The sequence below is a fragment of the Pleurodeles waltl genome, chromosome 7 (assembly GCF_031143425.1).
Source record: "Pleurodeles waltl isolate 20211129_DDA chromosome 7, aPleWal1.hap1.20221129, whole genome shotgun sequence".
NCBI classification, from domain to species: Eukaryota; Metazoa; Chordata; class Amphibia; order Caudata; family Salamandridae; genus Pleurodeles; species Pleurodeles waltl.
Genome location: NC_090446.1, coordinates 133,966,212 through 133,988,429, shown reverse-complemented (window position 1 = coordinate 133,988,429; position 22,218 = coordinate 133,966,212). Strand labels below are relative to the sequence as shown.

Here is a 22,218-nt window from a genome sequence, read left to right as displayed (position 1 = left end):
AATTAAGCACTGCTGCTGCTAAACAAGGAGATGTCATTTTGGAAGGCATTGTGTAATTTGTAAAAATCATAAATGCAGAGCCCCAAACTTTTTCTTAGGGTCCTATTGCTAAACACAAAGTTTGCCGTAACTTTTTTCTTTCACCCGCCTACAATTGCTTATTCGGGCAGGTTCTTTATTCATCCCCCTTTCTGTCTCCATCATGGTTTTCTCATCTGTCTCCTTTTTTCCCTATCTTTATTTAGAGTCATTGTCTGTTGGTGGGAAATGAGCACCAAGCTCCTAAAATGAGTGCAGGTGAGTAAAGCAGAGTATGACTAATTTGCATAGGAGAGTGGTCTCACCTCTGGCGAGTGCAGGCAGCTTAAGGAATCACATCTACATGGAGATGTGCTGCAAACGGAATATTAGGCCTGGTTGAAAAGGCTGGCAGTGCAGTTAGATTGTTTAATCCTTGGGTAAGGGAGGCTTTATGCTGACAAACGGCAGCATTGTTTCATGTATAGCGTTAAAAAATGTGAGTCTTCTGCCTAAATCAGGATGGGTTGAATGTATACTTGTAATGCACTCAAATGTACTCATGATAGACCTGCTTAACAGATATGTGAGGTCTTACAATCTGATGTCACTACTTGTGATGCCACTTCCTATAAAGTCGTGGCTTGCGATACCACTCCTGTGATGTCAATTCCTGTGGTGCCACGTGCGATGTCACGCGCCTTGACATTATGTTCCATGATGTCACTTGCATACTGCCTAACTAGGGTAGTCTCCGTACGTCTGTTTTCTTTTTTTCTTTTTTCTTTTTTACTTGTGCCCTGCTTACCTTCCAAGATGTAATACGTTCCTCAGCCCGAACAGTGCCAATATTTTTTTTTCACCTCGCAGATTTCCTGCCGAGAGTGTTACCACAGCACTTTACGGGTCAGGGCCTGGGTTTACAGAGAGAACACATTAATTCCCCTAAATCCTTCGCAAGTTACTGTGGGCCTGCCTGTCGAGTTTGAAGCTCGTGCGAGTTGCTGAAAGTGAAACTGAAAACCCAGAAAATGCAGAAAATCGGTGCAGATCCAGGAGAAGCTAGGGCTTGGCGCACTTTCCCACACAGCGACAACCCTAGCGCTGCGTGGGTTACGCAGGTCCAGCGGCGCTATCACTTTCACAGTCCAGCGGAGAAACACCGAGACACCAGAAACAGCAGTAACATCTGACCCTGAGAGCAGGTCTGCGCAGGGTGGCCGCTGTCCGGGGCAGGTGGCGCGAGGGGGCGGGGAGCTGGAGTCCCGGTCTGGCACGTGCTCCTCGAGAACCGAAAGCGGCCGCGGGAGGAAGAGCGCGCGGTTTCACTTTCAGTCCCCGCGGATTGTAGGGTGCAGCGCCCGGGAGATGCCCGGGGCCGGAGAGACGCAACCAGGAAACCGGGACAGCGGAGCCAGGAAGCAGGAAACCGGGGTTCCGGCGAGGGCACAGGGGCCGGAAAATCAGTGGACCATCGGAAGCCCACGGGGAATGGGAACCGAGCTCGGGAGACGGAGAGTTTAGGAGAAGATCGGGAGCCAAGGCAAGATCCGGAGGACGTCGTCCGCCACGAAAAGATTGAGCGAAGATCAGGAGAAGATAGGGGTAGATCGGGAGTCACGGGTAGACTGGGAGGCAGTGGAAGGTCGGGAGTCACGAGAAGATCGGGAGCCACGGGTAGATTGAGAGTCAGGGCGAAATCAGGAGAAGATTGCATACACGTGGAAGCTTAGGATAATATCAGGAGTCGTGGGATAGCAGCACAAGAGCTGGAGTCAGGGGAGGATCGGGAGAAAATCGGAGTCAGGGGAGGTCACGAGAAGGTCGACAGTCGGGGGGGATCGTGGGGCCTGAGAAGATGCGGAGATTTGGGGATGGTTAAAAACTAGAAGATCGGGAGCCGGAAGAGCATTGTTACCTAGAAGAGCAGGAGATTAGAGGCTACCAAGGCCCTCGGAGTGCCACCTAAGAAATTCCAGAAGGGGGTCTGAAGTTGTGGGAGCAGAGCATTTCCACCACTTGGGGGTCTTTGAATTTAGTAGAGCGGTTGTATGGGTTCTGCTGGTTTGGTGGATCTTGGAGAGGTTGTGGGGTACGATTCCTGACAACATCAGTACACAAGACAGGAGAGTTCCTGGGGTGTCTGTTTTTTTTATTTTTAGACTAACATGTCTGACAAGAGGGCCCAGATGAAGTTAAGGGAATGGCTGATTGCCCAGGTGGACAGTGGTCGGTATTCAGGCCTACACTGGGAGAATGCGGAGAAAACCATCTTTCGGATCCCATGGAAACACGCAGCCAAGCAAGACTACCGGGAGAATGAGGACGCAGCACTTTTCAAGGTAAGGAACCAAATGAAAGATGGGAATTTGCAAAGTAGGACCAAGGGGTGAACAGAAAATTGCAGCCCTCTTCAAGGCAAGCCACCTGTGAAATCTGGAGCTAAGGGAAGCAGCAAATTGAGCATCTTAGGTCAACGTGGAGAATGCGGAAACTGTTCAAGGTAAGGAAATCTATGGAAGTAGGAGTCTTGAGGCATAGTAACACGGAGTCACAGGAGAAGTGAATTCCAGTCCGGAGGTCCTAGCCCTCCTGAAGGCTGGAAGTTTGCAGGGCAGCGACATGGGAATCATAAAGTAACCACGACATAGCATGTCATGGCTGGCTTCAAGGTAAAGAAGGCTAGGGAAGAGAATGCAGGAGATGTGCAAAACAGCAACATGGGTGTCATGGAGCATCAGTGGGTGACCAGAACGACACATCCGTCCCTAGGGTAAGGAACCCAAGGAAGGCATTAGGTGGAAGAAGCAGCAACATGTGAATGATGGCGCAAGGGCCGAGTGTGAAGAGAAATCGCCTTCAAAGTAAGGGAAGCATAAAAGGCCGGAAATGGGAAAAGCAAGAAATCAGTGTAGCTATCATTAGGGTAAGGAGTCTAAAGAAGATGGAGGTGGACAGAACAACAGCACAGCATCATAGCAGGGGCAACCAAGATGAAGTTTCACTCTTCAAGGTAAGGAACCCGTGGAAGGCAGGAAATTGGTCAAGTGGCGACAAGCATCACACAAACTGGCTATGAAGGTAAGGAATGCAAAGAACTGAAGGCAGTATACGTGCTCAGGAGAGGGTAGAGCCAATATAGAATGAGCCAGGGCTTTGAGGCCTTCCCTGGGTAGGAGTGCAGCAGATAAAGGAAGCAAGGCTCGAGGTGGAAGCCGCAGCCTCCAGAAAGGCGAGGGAACCTGGAATGTAGCAGATGGATAAAGCAGCGACGGGAGGTGCCTAAAGAGAGCCTGGGTTAACTGGAGTCCTCTTCAAGGTACAGAACCTAACAAAGGCGGGCGGGACAAGCAAAGCAGCCCTTCTGCATGCTAGAGGGAGCAAGAGGTGAACAGCAGGGTGCAGCCCACTGTGTGGTAAGGAGCCTAGTCAAGTCCAGAGATGCGCAAAGCGGCATCATAAAGGTCCAAGGACTTGGCAGGAGGGCACAGTCCTCTTCAAGGTAAAAACCTAAGGGAAGCAGGAACTGTGTAAAGCTGCAACATGTGCATGAGTGAAGCAAGGGGCAGATAAGCAGGAAGGTAAGGAACAAAGGAAGACAGCATATGTGTGATGGCGTAATGAAGTACCCCATTATCAACTGAGCCTTCTACATCATTCTGTCATTGATTTTCAAGAAGCAGTTGTTACAGAGTTGGGTTGTGAGGTGTTGGCATGGGAGGAAGCCACCCCTTCCTTGAGTGAACAGCAGCTTTGGACAGTGGGCATAGCTGACAAGCTGTTCTAGATTCAGATGACAGTATTTAGGGCAAGATTTAAGAAAAGTGGCGCTACATCACATGTTGCGCCACTTTTCTTGTGCCCCCCTACCGCCAACATATGCGCATCGTATTTAAAATACTGTGCACCATGGCCAGGGTATGAGGCAATAGCATCAGAATTTCTGCCGCTATTGATGTACTGTTCAGGGTTAGCGCCAAAATGTTGGTGCTAACCCTGAACAGTACCTAGGGGCCCATTGAAAACATTGATGCCCCCTTTTGACGCCTGCTCTGAGCAGGCGTTAAAAATGATGAATAAAATGACGCAAAGAAATCTTTTAGATTTCTTTGCGCTGTTTTTTGCCCCCCCCCAATGTGGGGAACGCCCCCTTGCGTGCATTATGCCTGGCGTATGCACATTGTGGCATAAGGGGTCACAAAGGCAATGCATGCATTGCTCCACCTTGTAAATTTGGCACTGCGATTGTGACCTCATTGGGCCACATTAGCATAAAAAAATGACGCTAATGTGGCGCAAGGAGGCGCTAGAGGCTCTTAAATATGTCCCTCAGTCTCATAGAATGATATTTGTAGATATATTTTTGATCTTTCCTGTCTGTCCATTGTGTCTTTCTCTAGGCCTGGGCTATTTATAAAAGGAAATATCAGGAAGGTACAGATAAAGCCGACCCATCCACCTGGAAGACTCGTCTTCGTTGCGCTCTCAACAAAAGCACAGATTTTGAAGAGATCCCGGACCGCAGTCAGTTGGATATCTCGGAGCCATACAAAGTCTATCGGGTGTTGAATGAGCAACATACAAAGTCTGGTAAGGAAAACAACCTTTCACACTAAGTTAGGCTTTATTGGTCCACGGTACTACTTTTTGTTACCTCAAAGCTCACCATGTGGTATTTTGTTACAATATTTTTTTTTAGATCCTTGTCATCCGAGTTTGTCGGGTTGTTCCTATCTTTTGGCTTTATCCTGCATATATGCTGCCTTCAGACTTGGCTCAACTCTTCTGCATCTGAACCTTGTTTTCCTCCAGCTCTGACTCTCTGTTGCCTTTCAGTGCAACCATTATGTGGGTACTCAGTTGGCTCCATCCTATTTCTTTGCCCCTGATTTTTCCTGTACCAATGTCAGATTTCTGGTACAGATTTTGGTTAAAGGTCAGGCTCGATATGATCCAGGTGCCTGAGTTTATTGGACGCATACTGACTGTTTGGCATAGGGTAATCTTAGATAGGTCCCAGGTATTGGTTTATGTTAGTTTGGTACCAATTGCTTTGCTCGGTTATTGGGTTTCATGGAAATGAGCTGAGTTACTTTGCTCTAGAATACTAGAGTATGTTCAATTGTCCAGCTTCCTTGCTCTGATGTACTGTTTTATAATGCACATGCTCACATTAAGATGATTTGCAGTTTAATAAATCTTTCCCATTGACTTGCCTCTTGTGCGCTTGCTGTTTGCATATTAATTCATATTACTTTACTCAGGGCACTAGTCTATGCTGTGTCACCATCCAGTTCCATTTGCTTTGAGTATGGGCTACAATAATGTTTCCCAACTTATTCAGACTCCTCTTTAGGGCCGTGGACGTAATTGTTTCAAAGGGACTGAGTAATCTGTTCTCATTAAGTAAAAGGTGCTTTGATAAATATTTGACTATTTCCCAATTCCTTTATGCTTATATTTGCTTATAATTCATCAGTGCATTGTGCACCTCGATGCTTAATCAGCAGATTTACATTACTGCAAGACCTGTAATAGAGAGCAGACGTATGAACATTTGCCGTATAACCCAATACATTCAGTAACTATTAATCATTATTGCGTGATTTATAAAAACGAAAACCATTGCAATTCAGTATTGTACACAATAGAATGCACTAAAAAGAGAGATACATGTACCCAAGACATAGTGTGGCCTTAGGCAGAGACCGCCCCAGATAAAATAATATAATATAATATAAATAAAATGCAACAAGAATAAAAGTCACTGGGGCATGCAAGGTGGATTTAGTCAGCTCCTGAGCACATTAAAGTCAATAAGTCATTATCAGTTAAACAATAAAAACATAATGTTAAGGTTCGATTGTATGAGAGGCACAATTTGAGCTTCATCCAGGGACGTTCTAATAAAGTGCAAGGTGTGTTATCATAAAAAGTGCTGGTGCAGCAATCCAGGCATCTAAAAGGATTAGCACGTAATATAGTGCAGGAAATGTCGTCACAGGGAGTGCGGGAACACTCATGTGCCAAGGTATACCTGCAAGGTGGATTTCATCGTCTCCCAAGGACACTGAAGTCAATAGGTCGTCGGCAGATGAACAGTAAAAACATCGTGTTAACATTCAGTTGTATCAAAGACACAATTAAGCCTTTATCCAGAGACAATATAATAAAGTGCCAGGTGTGTTATCGCAGAAAGTCCTGGTGCAGTAAACCGGGCGTCTAAAAGGCTTAACATGTAATAAAATGCAAGGGATACTTTCACAAGAAGTGCTGGAACACTCATGAGCCAGCGTATGCCTGATGAAACTAAGAAAAGGGGTACAATGCAGAGTTACAAGACGCAAGCAGAAAGACGGTTATGGTAAAGCGCCTAGAAGCTCAAGGCCTTTGTTCTATCAAGGAGGGCCATAAACCTAGGAGAAAAACAAAATGTCATATAACCATATAACCACCCTTGCCCTTTCTGCCTTGTGGATCTACGCCCAGCTTTTTCTTGACTCTGAAAAAGTTGCACCAGAGCGCAGTTCAGCCTAGTGTCAGATGGCTCAAAGGCCATCACAGCCTCCCTGCAAGACCTGATGCCACGTGTATTCCATGGCCGCAGGAGAAGCTCGTGTCGGTCCTCCAAGAGGGTGTGGCACATGCACAGTACATGAACAATGCCTTCTTGGCTCTGTGCACGAAACCGGCAAGGATCATCCGCCCCTGGTCTTTTCCATGCAGGCAGGTGGTCTTAGATCGTCAGTAGTCCCAACCTGTATTTCATGAACTGGGCCTTGGACCAATCATTGAAGTTTCACCTAGATACCTTTGCGGTTTCAGACTTGTAGTTTTGGAGCATCATCCAGCCATGACGTCATCAGGATAAAGAGCCCTTATTAGCTAACAATGAGAGCAGGTGAGAACTTGCTTTTGTCCGATTTTTTTAATTGCTGGTGGCTTATATGTAGGTCCCATGCGTTTGTTAGTCTGAGAGTGTTAGGGGCCTGGTGCAGATAAACACTGGCCGGGGAACAGGTGTTTGTTTCCAATTCAGACCAAAGAAAGTGTGTCTTCCTTTGCCGGTTTTAAGGCCGCCATTTGTGTGAATGACTGCTTAGCAATGCCGAACTCCGGCTTGATTTTAAGTAACAATTTGTTGAGGATATTACTGTCTCCGCCACTGAAAGCCTCACTTCCTTAGGCTAGGTTTGGAAGAACCTTCGCTTAGGCTACTTGCAGGATAGGTGTAAGCGTAGGGCCTTTCAGTTTTGTATGGAGAGACCACAGCCCATATGCCAAGGCGAGACCTTTTTCTTAATTTCCTCTATTTTGTCCCTGATTCTTCTGTTCTCACTGAATAGGGCAGCAAGATACTTAAAGCATTTGATGACCCCTATTTTTTCTTGATGGATAGCCCACAAACGTTTCTGTCACTTAGGGCGATGGATTACAAGGATCTTGGTCTTTTTGTTGATTACTAGCCCATTCCTGGCTGAGTAGTCTAAGGTGACATCCAAAAGTCGCTGTAAGCCGACCTTAGTTCTACTAATCAGGACCAAGACATCTGCAGACAGCAGGTTTGACAGATGAAAGCCCCCCAGCTGGGAGGATGAGAATTCACTGTGTTTAAAGCTCGAGAAAGATCAGACAGGAACAGGTTTAAAAAAAAGTTGGAGCAAGAACACAGCCTTGAGCACTGTTAATTGACCTAGACAGGCGTGAGCTGTCCCCAATTTTAATTCTGACCCCTGTGACTTTGTGTAGCAATTCCAGGGCTCTTAGGAGATCACCCGGGATGTTACACCCAGTAACAAATAATGAAAGTATATGGACACATTTTCAAGAGACAATCATGAACCCAGCCCTAGAAACTCATGCACATAAGTGAGTATTTATTGCAACATTCATTACCAAAGGAAAATCTAGTGCGGGTTCCAAATACAGTATTAAGTATTGAAAAGACAATGTAGTGAAACATGAAAACACATAACAGGGATTGAACCAACAGCTAAACATGAGTGCAAGATGTGCAGAAAAGATAAGGAAAGGAAAAAGTGTCTTAGTGCGCTCTGGTTTGGGGAGTCGCTGTATATGCCAAGAAATTGATGAGAGTAGCATCAGAGTAATCCATGGCCCGGTGTCAAGAAAACATGTCAGATACAAACAGTAAAAGTGACCAAGTAAGCAATCTGGCAAAAACTAAAGCAAGATCTGAAGGGTGATTATTCCCCCTCCCCATGTCAAAGTCTAGAGCAGTGCTAAAGAATAACGTTTGACACCACAAGATAGATTAAACAATTAAAGTACACAGAAGGGCAGCAAAGGTGCAGAGGGTCATCAGGTATCAAATATGTAAAGCAGGAAGTGGGCACATGTTGTATCCATAGTAAAGACGCAGGACATTGTGCAGAAAAGGCTTAAGGGATTACCAGTTAGCAAGAGACAAACTTTGGAGGTCCAGTGTGGTTCTCAGAAAGATGGCAGTGATTAATATTTAGGCAAAAGTACCAGTCTACAATAGAAGGAGATCATGTGTCAGTGGACACAACAGGCATTCTTTGACATACCAGAAAGTCTAAGGCAAAGTCAATAAGGGTGTGCAAGAGGGAGGCCATGATAGGAAGAGTTAAAAAGGAAAGAAAACAGGGAATTGTAGATAGGCAAAAAGTAAGTGAGAACAAAGATGAAGGGTATGACGGATACCAATGAAACATGGGAGTAAGTGATGTTTATATAAAGGCAGGCTTACTTCTGCCTTTTCATGAATATCTCCTACTCCTCTACATATTTCTTGTTTCTAGTACAGGTCTTTGCGGTTATGGAAAGCTCACACAGTGAGGGTTCTGAATAAGTTGGAGAACATTTCTATAGCCAGCTGCTAATGTGAATGGAAGGAGAAATTTGGCCATCTCTCCAGGTCCTAATGGCATTGCTGCCTACTTGCATCACAGTAGACTGTACAATAACAGAGTAAAAAGGCTGTTTCATGAGGACATGTTAGCAGCTGACCTTCAAAATTGCAATACATATTTAAAAAGCCAGCGTCTCCCTAAGACATTATGACAGCATATCCCTTCCACCCGATACCTGCCACTACGTATAACTCCCCCAACCAAAACACCACAACATCCTGCTCTCTCTCAACCACTGTATTTTCACAACAGACCAATCTTGCATTCCATGCACAACATGTGCTAGCGTCCATCCTGCGATGCTCCAACACCGGTCTTCATGCCCCTTCCCTGATTTGCCTTGCAGCTACCTAGGCCCAGTGCATAGGACAACTAGCTCCAAATCTGAAAACTCCCACAATGCAACAATGTAAATATTCGCCATAAATGGCATACGTTACTCTAGTATACCAGAGGGAGGGAAGGTGGAAGCAGCCTCAGAAACTGTCCCTGCAGGACCACAGTTTTATGTTAAACTGGCACAAGGTCCTTAACCCCAAGAGTGGAATCCCAGCCAACCTCTCCAACAGCTGTTTCCACCTTAAAAACACCAACAAGGAAAAACACTTCTATGGAAGAAAAAATAACTGTTGGTTCAAAAACCCCCTCTTTAAACAGTGTCAACACCATAAACACTGCCAATTCCTTGCAAGGAACTCCTTTATACCCAATAAGTAGCGTTTGCTACCCATGAATGATAAGGCTAGACCATCTTGCCTAAACCACCATAAAACCTCCTGTGAAACGTTCCTGTGGTGTGCACAAAATTGTTCCTGATGCTACAAAATCTTCTGATTTCTTTGTTCACCTTCCGTCTTGCTTTCCCCAGTGCATTGTTCTTCACTACGCCCTGGCCTCAACCTTTTCAGAACATACACTAAGCCATAAAAAGTGTTGACTATAAATATATATCCTGGACAAAACACTCTTCATCATTTGAAATAATGCTACCTGGACAGCTTACCATTTCATTTTCCTCTAGATGAATCAAATTTATGTCTGGACATGCGTTAGCTGGCAGTAGTTCAGCTAATCATGGTAGTGATTGCCCCCACTGCACACAGGCTTGTACACCTTTCACCTGAAAAAGCATTCATTGGCAGTCCAAAAGATTTAGCAATTGGTCTCTTCCCTTTCTGTTTAGCCTCCTAATGCATGAACGGGTGACCAGTGATCCACATCATAAATATTCCCACCCGTAGTCCAGCAACACACTCTGCAAGACGAAATAAAAAACACTCAGACAACCAAACATTTTATCCTCAAGTTCCTATCTAATGTATGTAATGCAACATTCTGATGACCATTGCCCAACTTCTTGATGTAATCCACCAATGACCCTATTTCGTGATCCTCTGTAGATGTACCTATCCTGAGCAAATGGGTCCCAAACTTATTTGCTTGTTCCCCTACTTTATGCAGGACTTTGCACATAACCACCAACAATTGAAAGTCTGTAAGCGTCTTGCTGTCTGCAGAACAAAAAAACTACGGTGCCTTCTTTCCAATGGACACAACCCCCTCCAAAAGCCTTCAAAACTGTCAAGGACCAATCTACTGATGCAGGTGCAAATTGAAATCCATCAGAACCTTGGCACAAGAGTCACTAGAGTATCAAATGCCAAATCAGAGCAAGATTGAGAAAGGGGGTTAGGGAAGGGGTGACAGGAAGCAGAGCCTGTAAGTAAGTAGATGTTGTTACTTCCAATGTGTCTTAATTCTCTTGATCAGCAGGAAGGTTAGATAGTAATGGAAAAAGTGCACTTCTACTTGTCTTTGGAAGTATATGGTTATTTGGCAGAACTAAGATGACAGCTCTCCTGGGGGTCATGGGTCCATTAATGGGATTACATCTGAAGCAGAGAAAAGGTCTTTTAAGGACAAATACTGTTAGCACATAGTCACAACCTTTGCACAAATGCTAAGACTAAGGGCAAACCTCCCATTTCTTTTTTTTTTTAAGTCCCTCTCCATTAAGCTTTACCTGGCGGTAACGGACAGCAAACAAAAGCTGTCAGACTGCCTAATTTAAATGGGGTGGGCGGTTGGAAGGCTACACTCTGACAGCATGCACTCCATCAAGTCATCAGAGGAGTATGTTGTCTATGGAGCCTGAGTAGGCTTTGTCATCAGCATACTTAAGGTCCACCCTCCTCTACATCGGGCTGATGGACCTAGAGTTTGGTGCAGGATGTTCTCAGTGATGGAGTACCCTCTATGCCAAACTCTAAATCTGCCCCTTGTATCCAGAATGATCATTGTGGGTCCTCTCATTGAGCATCTTTCAAAGTCAGCAAACATTATGAGCCTTCACAAGCAGCTAGTGACTCACTGTGCCATAACCAAAGGAACCAACCAGTTGGCGCTATGGAAGTCTATGGAAAAGCAGAAAAGTTCTTCTACCTGAGTAGACCAATTGTATTCTCCTTCTGTCACGTCATGCACCAACCTCAGCTCTAGCTCTAGCATCTAGATGAACAGCGTTTCTGCAAGATAAAAGGTTGCACCTCCACGCAATGTGACAGCTGGTACTATTGCTCAATAACTGGCAGTTGGGCCCTCCTTTTATATCAGGGTTTCTCCATAAATGGTCGCTACTGATATCCTGCTTCCCAGATCTAGTGAGATCACAGCAAAAAATTGGTTCACATTTGCAGACCTACGACTTATTTAAAAAAGCAGCAACAGGGGCATCTTTTGACTGCCCTGGCAACCTTGACCAGTGTTTGAGGCCACACCTGTTCCTCGTGTACAACACTTCCCAAATTAGATGCTGCGCCTCATTATGGGGCAAGGGTTGCAGTCCATTTTTAGGTTTCGCCTACACAGCGCTTGAGCTGTGTTAGGGAAATCTATTGTATTAAAAAAAACAGTTCCTACAAGAGACTTAAACCCCACCCATTACTTACCTCTACTTTTCATTGGCTGACTCCCATGTGGGTCTCACCTCCCCCCCCCCCCTCGTTTCCTTTTACTTACCACTGACTGGCTCCCATGTGGCTCCTACGTCACTCTCATTTCCTTACCTACTATTGGTCAGTGCCTCTTCTTTGCCTCCCTCTTCTTCCTGGGCTTCGAGTCTTTGTGCCATCCTGCAGTGGAGTTTTGCCCAAGTACTGCTTTTGGTGCCTTGTGTCCTAACACTGCAGGGTCCTGCAGTGCAGGCACCCTTTTTTATTTTACCTTCCCATGTGCACTCTTTGCTGACCATGAGCGTTAAGTGTTGTTGATGGCGAGCGGTGTCAGAAGTCTTGGGCGCTGGCATCGATTTTAAGGTGAGCGCAGTCAGGCCAGCTGCAATCCAGCCTCTGTGCCCAACACACAAGCCGCCAGCACCACAGCAGCCTTCCCTGCACACACAACAGTAATCCACCCGCAAGCAACCAGCCAAGTGCTTTTCTACTAAGGATACGATCTGCATGGCCTGCTCCACCATGCTGCCCGCCTCCCCGCACACAGCCTGACCACCAACAGACTCATACACCCTGCCTGCCCACACACAACAGCCTAACCTGCAGCATTCCGTCTCACATACTCCATTCTCTCCCCCTAGCTGGGATCTGTGCCATGCATTGCAGAGTGGGCAGTACCCAATTGCAATGCCATGCAGACCAGTTGTATTATGTGCTTTGCATCTAGGAATCATGCCCCTCCCTTCCCCAGCTATGTGCAATGTACTGCAGAGTAAACAGATCCCCATTGTAATGCCATGCAGGGCAGTTATATTATGTGCTTTGCGCGTAGGGATGGTGACCCCTATGCCCCCTCACACACACAGCTCCGTGCCATACACTGCAGAGTGGGTGGGGCCCCATTACTATTCCATGCAGGGCAGTTGTGTGCTTTGAATGTAGGGATGGTGACCTCTCCGACCCCCCACACACACTCACACCTGGCTGTGTGTGGCATGCACTGCAGGATAGGCGGGCCGGTCAGTGTCTGCCTGGCATGCACTGCCAGTAAGGTGGATGTCAACCTCTGGTCCCTGCGGAAGGAGCTGTGGGTCTCCTGTCTGGGTTTGCAGGAGGTGCTACATGGCAGATCTACTCACACGTCACGTAGCAGAGGATGCTAGTCAGCCCAGATGTGCTATGTTTTTAACACAAGAGAAACCTGTGCCCCTTTTTGGGGGAGATCCTTGGGTAGGTGTGTCTGAGATATGGCCCGCCTTGTCACTCAGCAGACCCAGACCTGGGTGTTTGAGAATTATTATTGGTAGTCTTTGTTTAATTGCTGGCACAGCGGCTGAGGCTCATGAAGATCAATATTGTTTTTACTTTCCTTTTTATTTTTTAAGTAATTATGGAAAATGAAATGCAGACAGTGTAGAATCGTACGAAGACCAATAATTGCCAGCATTTGGACAGCTGTTTACATAAACAAATCAATGCATAAGACAATCGGGAGGAGAGAGATGGCCTGCAGATGCACTCAAAAGGAGTGCATGCTAGGAAATGCAATAATATAACCTTCATAGGAAACGGGCCTGTAGTCAGTGGGAGTGACCAGAAGGAGTACTTGGTCCAGAATCCACCCGACGGCATGGACAGCAGAGCAAGAATTGAAAGGAGGCCAATCAAAAACACGTAAATTAGAGATATGTTGGACTAAGCCAGTGGTAAGTTTAGGTAAGTAAGGGTGGGTTCTGAGCCCCTTCTAAGTTTTTTTTTATTCACTAAGATTTCACAAGCACAACATGCAAGCACACGTGCAGGCGAAATCTAGAAAGGGTTCAAATATTTGCATGAAATATCACAGCGCATAGGTAAGACCTTGTCTACAAATATTTGTCCCTCAAAAGCAATTTTGTACCATAAAGAATCCCTTGGGTGTACAGGAAGCAGTCTGAATGCAGATTTATTGTCATGTTTGGCCAGTTCAGAACCTAGCTCTCACTGTTGTGCTTGACCTATTGCCACGTCCACTGATGGACATTTCACTAAAGTGTCTTGTTTGGCTATAAAATCATTCACCAATTGACTCTCTGGCCATGTTATATGCTAAATCAGCATAAATTGACCCAGAGTTTTCTTAGAGATTACTCCTGAGAGTGAAATTATCAAACAGTGCAAAAGCAAAAAATCAAAAGGATGTGCCATTCTTCCTTCTTTCAATTTCTTGCATAGTTTATCCCTTATTGCTCCAGCATTTTGGTAGCAGATCGTGAATGACGAGAAAAGTTTCTCTCCCTAGAACCTTGGTACCCCAAGTGGAAGTCTTTCTTGAAGCGCCATTTCAGTGTAACCACCACCTCTTTATTTCCCCTCAGCAGTTCCTGCCATCTGACCTGCCTACAGACTCGTACTGACTTTTCCATAACACCTTTACCCACTTTTGCTGTGTATTGTTTTTTATGTGTTGCCCTTCTGTACTGCAGTAGTACTCTGTACTGTAGCCTCCTCAACCATTGGCTACTTTATATTTGTTTTGTAAAGAGGAGGAGGAAAAACACTTCCCCACTTGCCTTCCTCCATTGTTCACCTATTCTTTTAACATTGGTGGCTGGCGCGGTCTCTGGTGCCACCTGCTGTCCAGTCTATAGCACTGTACATCCATCTCATGGGACTGATGCAGGCTGCCCTCTCCCCAACTCTGCTCCTCCCCGCTCCTTCACTTTAATAGCAGCCTAACTAGCTTCTTTTCGGGTGACTGCTACTTTTGAGGCTGTCACCTCCTCCGCTTTAGCTCGCCCTCTCTGCCTAGTACCGCAGCCCATTCCTCCCTTCCACCCTGGTGGAACCTGCTGTTCTTGAAGTGAATCCACTTGCTTAGTCTCACGTTTTAAAGGCACAGTGAAGCACTCATGTAATGTCTCCCCCCACCTCTAGTTTATCCTTAGTTTTTCCACACATCAACTTACACTCCAAAATTGCAGCTTTAACAACACCAGCCGCCTCTCTCCTGGGTCTGGATGGATCCATCCATACTTGGTGCACAAACACCTCCCCGCAGGATCAAAGCCAACCGTTAAACTGGCACATGGTCCTTGATCTCTAGACTGGCATCACAAAAAATCCTCCCAAGGGCCTACCGACCTATCCCTGCAGCATGCCCCCGTACTGCACTACATGCTAAAGCACCCTGACGTTTTAAGGACCTATTACTCCAATGTCCCGCATAGTATCAGTATACTACAGGAGTGCACGAAAGACATTACCAAGATCTACAAGATTTACAATACACTGCAATGGAGTTGCTGCAAAACTTCACCTGGACTTTTCAGCTGCCTTTGACACAGTTGACCTTGACAAGTTCATACAAAGACTCTGCAAAGCTGGCATAGATGGGACTGCTCTAGACTGGATCACATCCTACTTTCAAAACAGAACTAATATCATCCATACTCCCCTTTCACATCTAAACCCTACTTCACAAAAGCAGGTGTCCCTCAAGGCCCACTAATCTCCCCCATGCTTTTCAACATCTGCATAATGTCATTACCAACAATGATCAATGAATTTCAACTCACATGCTACAACTATGCAGATGACACACAAATACTCCTTAAAAAGGAATGCCCCAAAGACATTGCAAACTCACAAATCTTTAGTTGCCTCTGAGCTGTTATCAGTGGATGACATGGAGCCATCTCAAACTAAATGCTTCCAAAATAGGAATACTCACATGTGGCGATTGGAAAAATTATGACCCACTCTGTGCCTGGCCTGATGATCTTGGGCCACCTCCAAACCTATCTAAGGAAATAAGAAACCTTGGAATTACCATTGACACCAAGTTAACAAAGAATGCTAAAGTGGACAAATTATCAAGATCAAGCTTCATCACCATGAAACCTCTGCAACACGTCTTCCCCCACCTAGGATTTACACACAAGGTGCAGGCTACTATCTCTCTTGCTCTATCTAAACTGGATTACACCAATGGCCTCTACCATGGATCATCTCTTTCTACTATGCAAAAACTACAAACCATTCAGAACTCGGCTGCCAGACTACTACTACACGTAAAGCCACTAGCCCACATCTAACTTGCATTGAGGGTCCTACATTGGTTACCGGTTGTCAGAAGAACCACATTCAAGCTGCTCTGTACCACACACAAAGCAATACATGGAACAGGACCGCTTTTCATCAAGAATAAATTCACCAAATACATTCAACGAAGAAACCCCGTCTCAAAACACCACCATACAAGAAAATAACAATAGGTGGTACATCTTTTTCTGTTCCAGCGGCCAAACTATGGAATTCATTAACCCCGAATATAAGATCCACTGATATCTATCTTATCTTCAGAAGACTACTCAAGAGTTGGCTCTTTCCTACATAACCACCATACTCAGTCAGCAATGGACTGCGTATCGCCATGTACGTAAACATGTTATAATTTGATTATGTGTATATATCTAGATATGTGTATTTCTTTGTGCAAATCTGTATAATAACTATTTTATCTTAAAATATATACATACTCTTTAGGCCTGTTTAACATATGTATATTTTACTTCAATTAAATGTATATATGGATGTATTTGTATGTGTGAGTGTATGTCTGTGTATATATATAATGGATATGTGTATTTCTATGTATATATGATATATATTCTACACTTGACATGTTTATAGGTAATTGCATAGTTTCTATATAAGTTGCTTGATTACATGCTTATGAGTCTCTGTTTTTATTTTACCACAATAAGTAAATAATATCTTAACTTTATCTACATTTATTTCACTATTGAAATATTGAGGAAAGATAAAATACTGTTATAAAAGTACACAAATAATTGAACTTCAAATACTGTAGCTCTTGAAAGCTGGTGTTTATGCAATACAACTTTAAATCTCAATATATTATATTCCTTACTCATTTATTCCCTTGATTATGTAATGAGATAGCTATAGATTTACTTCTCTAATCCTACTGTACAAGAGAAAAAAAACAAAAACAAAATTACTCTCTCGAAAGCTTTACTCAGTTCGACCACCACCCAATACCTCTATGAATCTATCCTCTTTCTCCACTCTGTGACGCATCCCAAACCCGTTCTACTACTATGATCTCCAAAATAACCCTGGCCAGACACTACCCCTCCTGGCTCACCCCAAACCTCAGTTTACGACTATAATCTGCCAAACAACCAAACTAAATTCTCCTTCATTTATCTCTCTTTTGACTCATACCAAACCCCATTCAGTTACTATGATCTCGCTAATGCCTTTCTACAGACTCTTACATCCTCCACCTTTCCTTTACTCATTCCAAACCTCATCTTACTACTATGATCTCCCAATCATAGTATGATCATAGAATGATCTCCCACTTAACACTTCTGGATTCTTCCCTCCTCTATCCCTCCATTATTCTATTCACATCAACTAACAGACTCACATGTCCTCTGCTCAAATTAACTGTGTGTTTGACGTGAGACCTTTGCTCAATGTGCCACTGGAACCAAGCTACACCCGATTGAAGAGCCCCAGTCAGTCCTAATCAGGGCAAAATCAGTCGTGGACTGCTTGTGTTCCGTTTTCCGCAACCTCACCAACACACCATTTCATGAAGGACCTGTCCTAGAAGTTCGGACTGGACTGTTCCTGTTGGAGCAGGGTCAAGACTGATTTGCATATGGCTGCGTCCAAACTGAGATGGCATGCTGGGCAAAATAACAATGCACTGGGATGTGGCCCGAGTATTTACCAGTGGCTGAGATTAATCCATATATTCCATCCATCACTTTTTTGTCTGAATTATGAGTATGTTGGAAAAATTGGACAGTAAAATTGTTCTACTCATAAATTCTGACAAGTCGGACCTGAAATTTCCCAGATGCAAAAGAGGTAGATTTGAGTGAGTAAGTAAGTACAGATTGCCCATTTTGAGAGCCAAACTCTTAGTTGCTGTTGTTTATCGAATCTGATAAATAACAAACTATTGGATATAGTTATTTATTGGTTGCAATAAATAACTGTGCTATTAAAACAAACCCAAACTTGAAGCCTTTGATTAGTAAGATTGGATGCTCCATCCACGTACAGTTCAACAATTCCCAGTTAATCGTCTTGTTTTTTTCTGAATTGTATTTAGGATGTTGCCATTAGTTAGGGATGATTTGTTGAAGCTCTTTAGTTCATTGTTATGTTGATGGGAATCTGACATGTGATACTTAGTTAAGAACTTCATTTGATGTTAAGGTTTGGTTTGGACCACTACTAGATTGTTGGTTTTATGTTTGGCTGTATTTGATTATGTTCATTCTCAGTTGTTTAGACTGTATAACTCACCCTTTAAACTCAAAGTCACAGTCTTATTTAAGCGTGGCAGTTGCAAATAACCTTAATTGGTCGAAGGCTAAGTGAAATGGGTCTCATCTAACTATAATCACAGGATACAATCTTGTGGTATTGGGTTCAGAGCTCTGTGGCACTAGTTGAGCTACTTATGTAAAATGTTGTTCTTATCAGAAATTTTGGTTTTATAGTTTCATCCTTTTGGGTTCAAGGATGCTGAGTTTGGTTGAACTTGTTTCAGGTGTTTAATACTGTATTTGTCTGTAGATTGCAGTTCATTTGACATGTCATTGCAATATCCAATATTAATTAAGTGTCTCCTTTAAAAAGCATAATTTAGTTCTAAGGATAACTAGGCACCAGTTCCCACAAGACCTGAATAAAATCCCACCCCTGGCCCTCACAGACTTTACAGAGACCATCACCTTTGATGACTGATCCATATATGTAATGTAACTGTGAGAGCCTACGCAGGATTAGGTGAGGTTGCAGATATTTTTTATAAAGCTCGTTAGCACTTGACGGGAAATGTTGTATTGTGGATGAGCGCCTACTGAATCTGTCTTAGTGTAATTTGCAGTTTGAAATTTACCCCAACCACAACATATGTTTGACACATTTTTGGTTCTTTTATCTGGTGCTATACATCTGAAGCTGTCTATAAACAATGCTGTTTGATTTTATTTTTTCTAAAGAAGAGAGGCCTAAGGAGCACATTCATACTAGGGAGCAGAGGCCACAGCAATCCCCTGTAATTCTGGAAGCACCTGGAAGGCCCCATGTACCTGATAGAGTACCGGCGGAGCCACATAACGAGGTATATTTTCCATTGTCTTCTACTTTCCTCGCACAGTGATATCGAGTGAGTTCATCCTGCATGTGTGTCATATATTATAATTTTGAGGCACAGAGGGAGAACACTCAAATGTAGACCCACTCATAGCTTATTAGCTACCCTTACAATCCAACACAGTATTTATATCCACTGAAAGAAAACTGTTGAAACAAAGTATAAAACCTCAGAAGAAAGAATTAATTCTGCATAATGAAATAAAAAGTTCTTGTCCTAATGGATGAAAAGTCTCACAAAGGAGGGCTGCTCAGTGTCAGTACAAGGTGGATGTTTTAATACCAGATTTCCAAATTATTCATTTAGGATTCTTTTACATAGCAAATAATGTTAAACAGAATAATTTATGTAGTCTGTAGTTACCTTGAAAACTTGGTGTGGACCCACATTTCCCTGATTGAAAGTATCATTTCGTAGCCAGAATCGTGCATAAATTAACATGATGGTAATTTTATTGCTCCTTAGCCAGAAATTCTTAAACGTGTACTTTTCAAAACATTTTGTCATCATTGTGGGTGTTGACTGATGAGCAGCTGTTTTTTAGACCATTGTTTGACATTGAGACTAACTTGAACTTGCCGTACACTCCCTCCACCTTCAGGTTTTATTTTCCACCCTGACTTTGGATGCAGCTGAAGAGTGAGGCAAATACTCACCAAGAATGCAGGAAAAAGAATAAAACAAAAGCAAAAATCCCAGTTGTTTTATGATGCACACTAAGAGGACAACACCATGATTAGTTTTTGGGAAAATTGGTCAGGACAGGCTCTCTGAGATTCTACTGGTGGTGGAAGCAGCAAGAAATTGAGGTTTTTAAAGGATTTGGGAAATACATTGATTTTGTATGAGTACAAGTTTTCAAACTTTTCAGTACCAAGGGATCATCTGCTTATAGACGTTAGAAAATGTGCTCTAGAACACTTCATGCTCAGATACACAGATGTTGGGACTGATGTGTCATTTAGGTAGAGGAGAATCCCTTCTCTGAAAGCCACAGGGTTAGTGCCCCAGACTCACTTTCAGAGGAGGAAATGCTCTGTTTTGACAAGGGAACTCTTTTGGGACATGAGCCCCAGAAAACGCTGAAAACAGGGATGTGTACCTTAGTCAAAACAGTATTGAATTACTGTAACTCACTTCCATAGTAAAGATAGAAGATTCAACCCTACTGAACCTCCCAACTGCTTATTAGCTCAGACTCATAAGTACTGCAACAAATTGGCTGGACACTCGTACCTCCCCATAATTGAGGTTGAGAATTGAATCCAGCACAATAACTCACTCCTCAAAACAGTTATTACGTAATACATCCAATCCTCAAGGGTTGCAGCGTGACCCACCGCCGGCCCGGGAGGGAAAAGACTCACATTACATGAAAATGTGTGGACATTTTTCAGGTCTCAATCAACTGATGCTGGAAACAATACAATTGCAGTATTGAATCTAGTTAGTGCATAGACCACAACTTTATTACTCTCAAAAGAAAGTGCACAAGATGGGCCATTTATCACTTCTATTCAAGTAGATGTTAGGCCTGGTAGCAATAGAGAAGGTTCCTCTACAGGAGATGTAATAACAGGTGTACCCTAGATAGGTCCTGGTACTTTAGACAGATGGAACACTAACATCAACCTTTGATCTGAGAGGATGGGCGTAGCAAGTGTACTGTGACAGAGCTTCATGACAACCATCTTACAGAATGTCATACTAGTGATGATAAAAGACAAATCTCAAAGCCCCGCTCACCAAGATCGTCAGACACCATGGCCTCAACATTGTCTCAGATGACACACAGCTAAATCTATCCCTCACCGAAGAACCATCAACAGCCAAGAGCAACATCCATAACGGAATGGGAGCAGTCTCTGACTGGATGAAAGACAGCTGCCTCAAGCTCAACTGGGAAAAGACAGATCCTCCTCCTTGGCTCCACACCCACCGCCTGGGAGGACTCCTGGTGGCCAACAGCCCTTGGAACCGCCCCTGCCCCCACCGACCACGCACGCAACCTTGGCTTCATTCTCAGCTCCTTGCTGACCATGGCCCGCCAAGTCATCACGATCTCATCGTCGTGCTTCCACACACGTCGCCTGCTCCAGAAGATCTTCAAGTGGATCCCCATCGAAACAACAAGGACGGTCATCCACGCACTTCTTAGCAGCAAACTTGAGTACGGCAATGCACTGTATGCTGGCATCACGAAGAAACTTCAAACAAGACTCCAGAGGATACAAAACAGAACGGCCAGACTCATTATGGACATTCCCCGCCACAGCCACGTCTCTGCCCACCTGAGAAACCTGCACTGGCTCCCCATCAACAAACGCATCACTTTCAAACTCCTGACTTATGCCTACAAGGCCTTACACATAGGACCAGCCTACCTCAACTACCGCCTATCCTTCTGTGCCCCCTCCAGACTACTCCGCTCTGCTCAACTGCCCCTCTCCGCCACCCCTAGAATCAGGAAGAACACATCAGGAGGTAGATCCTTCTCCTACCACGCCACACAGACCTGGAACACGCTGCCACTCCACCTCAGGCAGTCCCCCTAGCTGAATCAGTTCAAGAAAGACCTCAAGACCTGGCTCTTCGACTGATCAGCGCCCTCCCACCAGTGCCTTGAGACTCCTTGGGTGAGAAGTTGCGCTATACAAATGACTGATTGATTGATCACAGTATATCTAGTTGGATGATGTGCTCTTCTTAGCCCCCATATATCAGAGGCAAAAGTATCTCAGATGTTTGATAGGAGTAAAGCTTTATTAGTTCAATTTATGTGCTATATGCATTTGTTTATTTTTAGTGAGCTTACAAATTGTCTGCTAATAGTTGCCATAAACTTATAAAGAGAAAGAGTAAATATGCATGCTTCTATAGATGAAAGGCTGGTAAAGGTGAAGGCCTTTATTCTTGCCTCTGTAACAGTGTGTGAATTTCACAGCAAATGATAAGAAATCACATTTTTTTCTTGGGCCACAAAAGTCACATATTTAGGGCTGCTGTAGAGACTAGAAATCATTTTTCAAGCAGAAAAGACTTACCAATTTGCAGAACTGACCCTTTACTAGCTATCACAGCGTGATTGTGAGGAAGTTGATGACTGCTCCAAAAGCAATGGTGACAGATAACCTGGGTTTCTGAAGAACTAGTGGAAGATGAA

The 22,218-nt window shown here is 44.1% G+C and overlaps 1 protein-coding gene across 2 annotated transcripts in view; it reads left to right on the top strand.

Moving 5' to 3' along the window:
- LOC138303867 (interferon regulatory factor 4-like) overlaps nt 1–22,218 on the top strand; it is a 126,046-nt gene that overhangs the window by 40,517 nt on the left and 63,311 nt on the right. Inside the window, exons 2-4 of one of the 2 annotated variants that reach the window (XM_069243368.1) lie at nt 2,181–2,360; nt 4,419–4,608; nt 18,901–19,022. In XM_069243368.1, the coding sequence (XP_069099469.1) occupies nt 2,187–2,360; nt 4,419–4,608; nt 18,901–19,022 (486 nt within the window). In that variant the 5' untranslated portion in view covers nt 2,181–2,186. Of the gene's footprint in view, nt 1–1,012; nt 2,361–4,418; nt 4,609–18,900; nt 19,023–22,218 lie in introns of those variants that run through there. The other variant, XM_069243367.1, reaches the window with a different exon arrangement.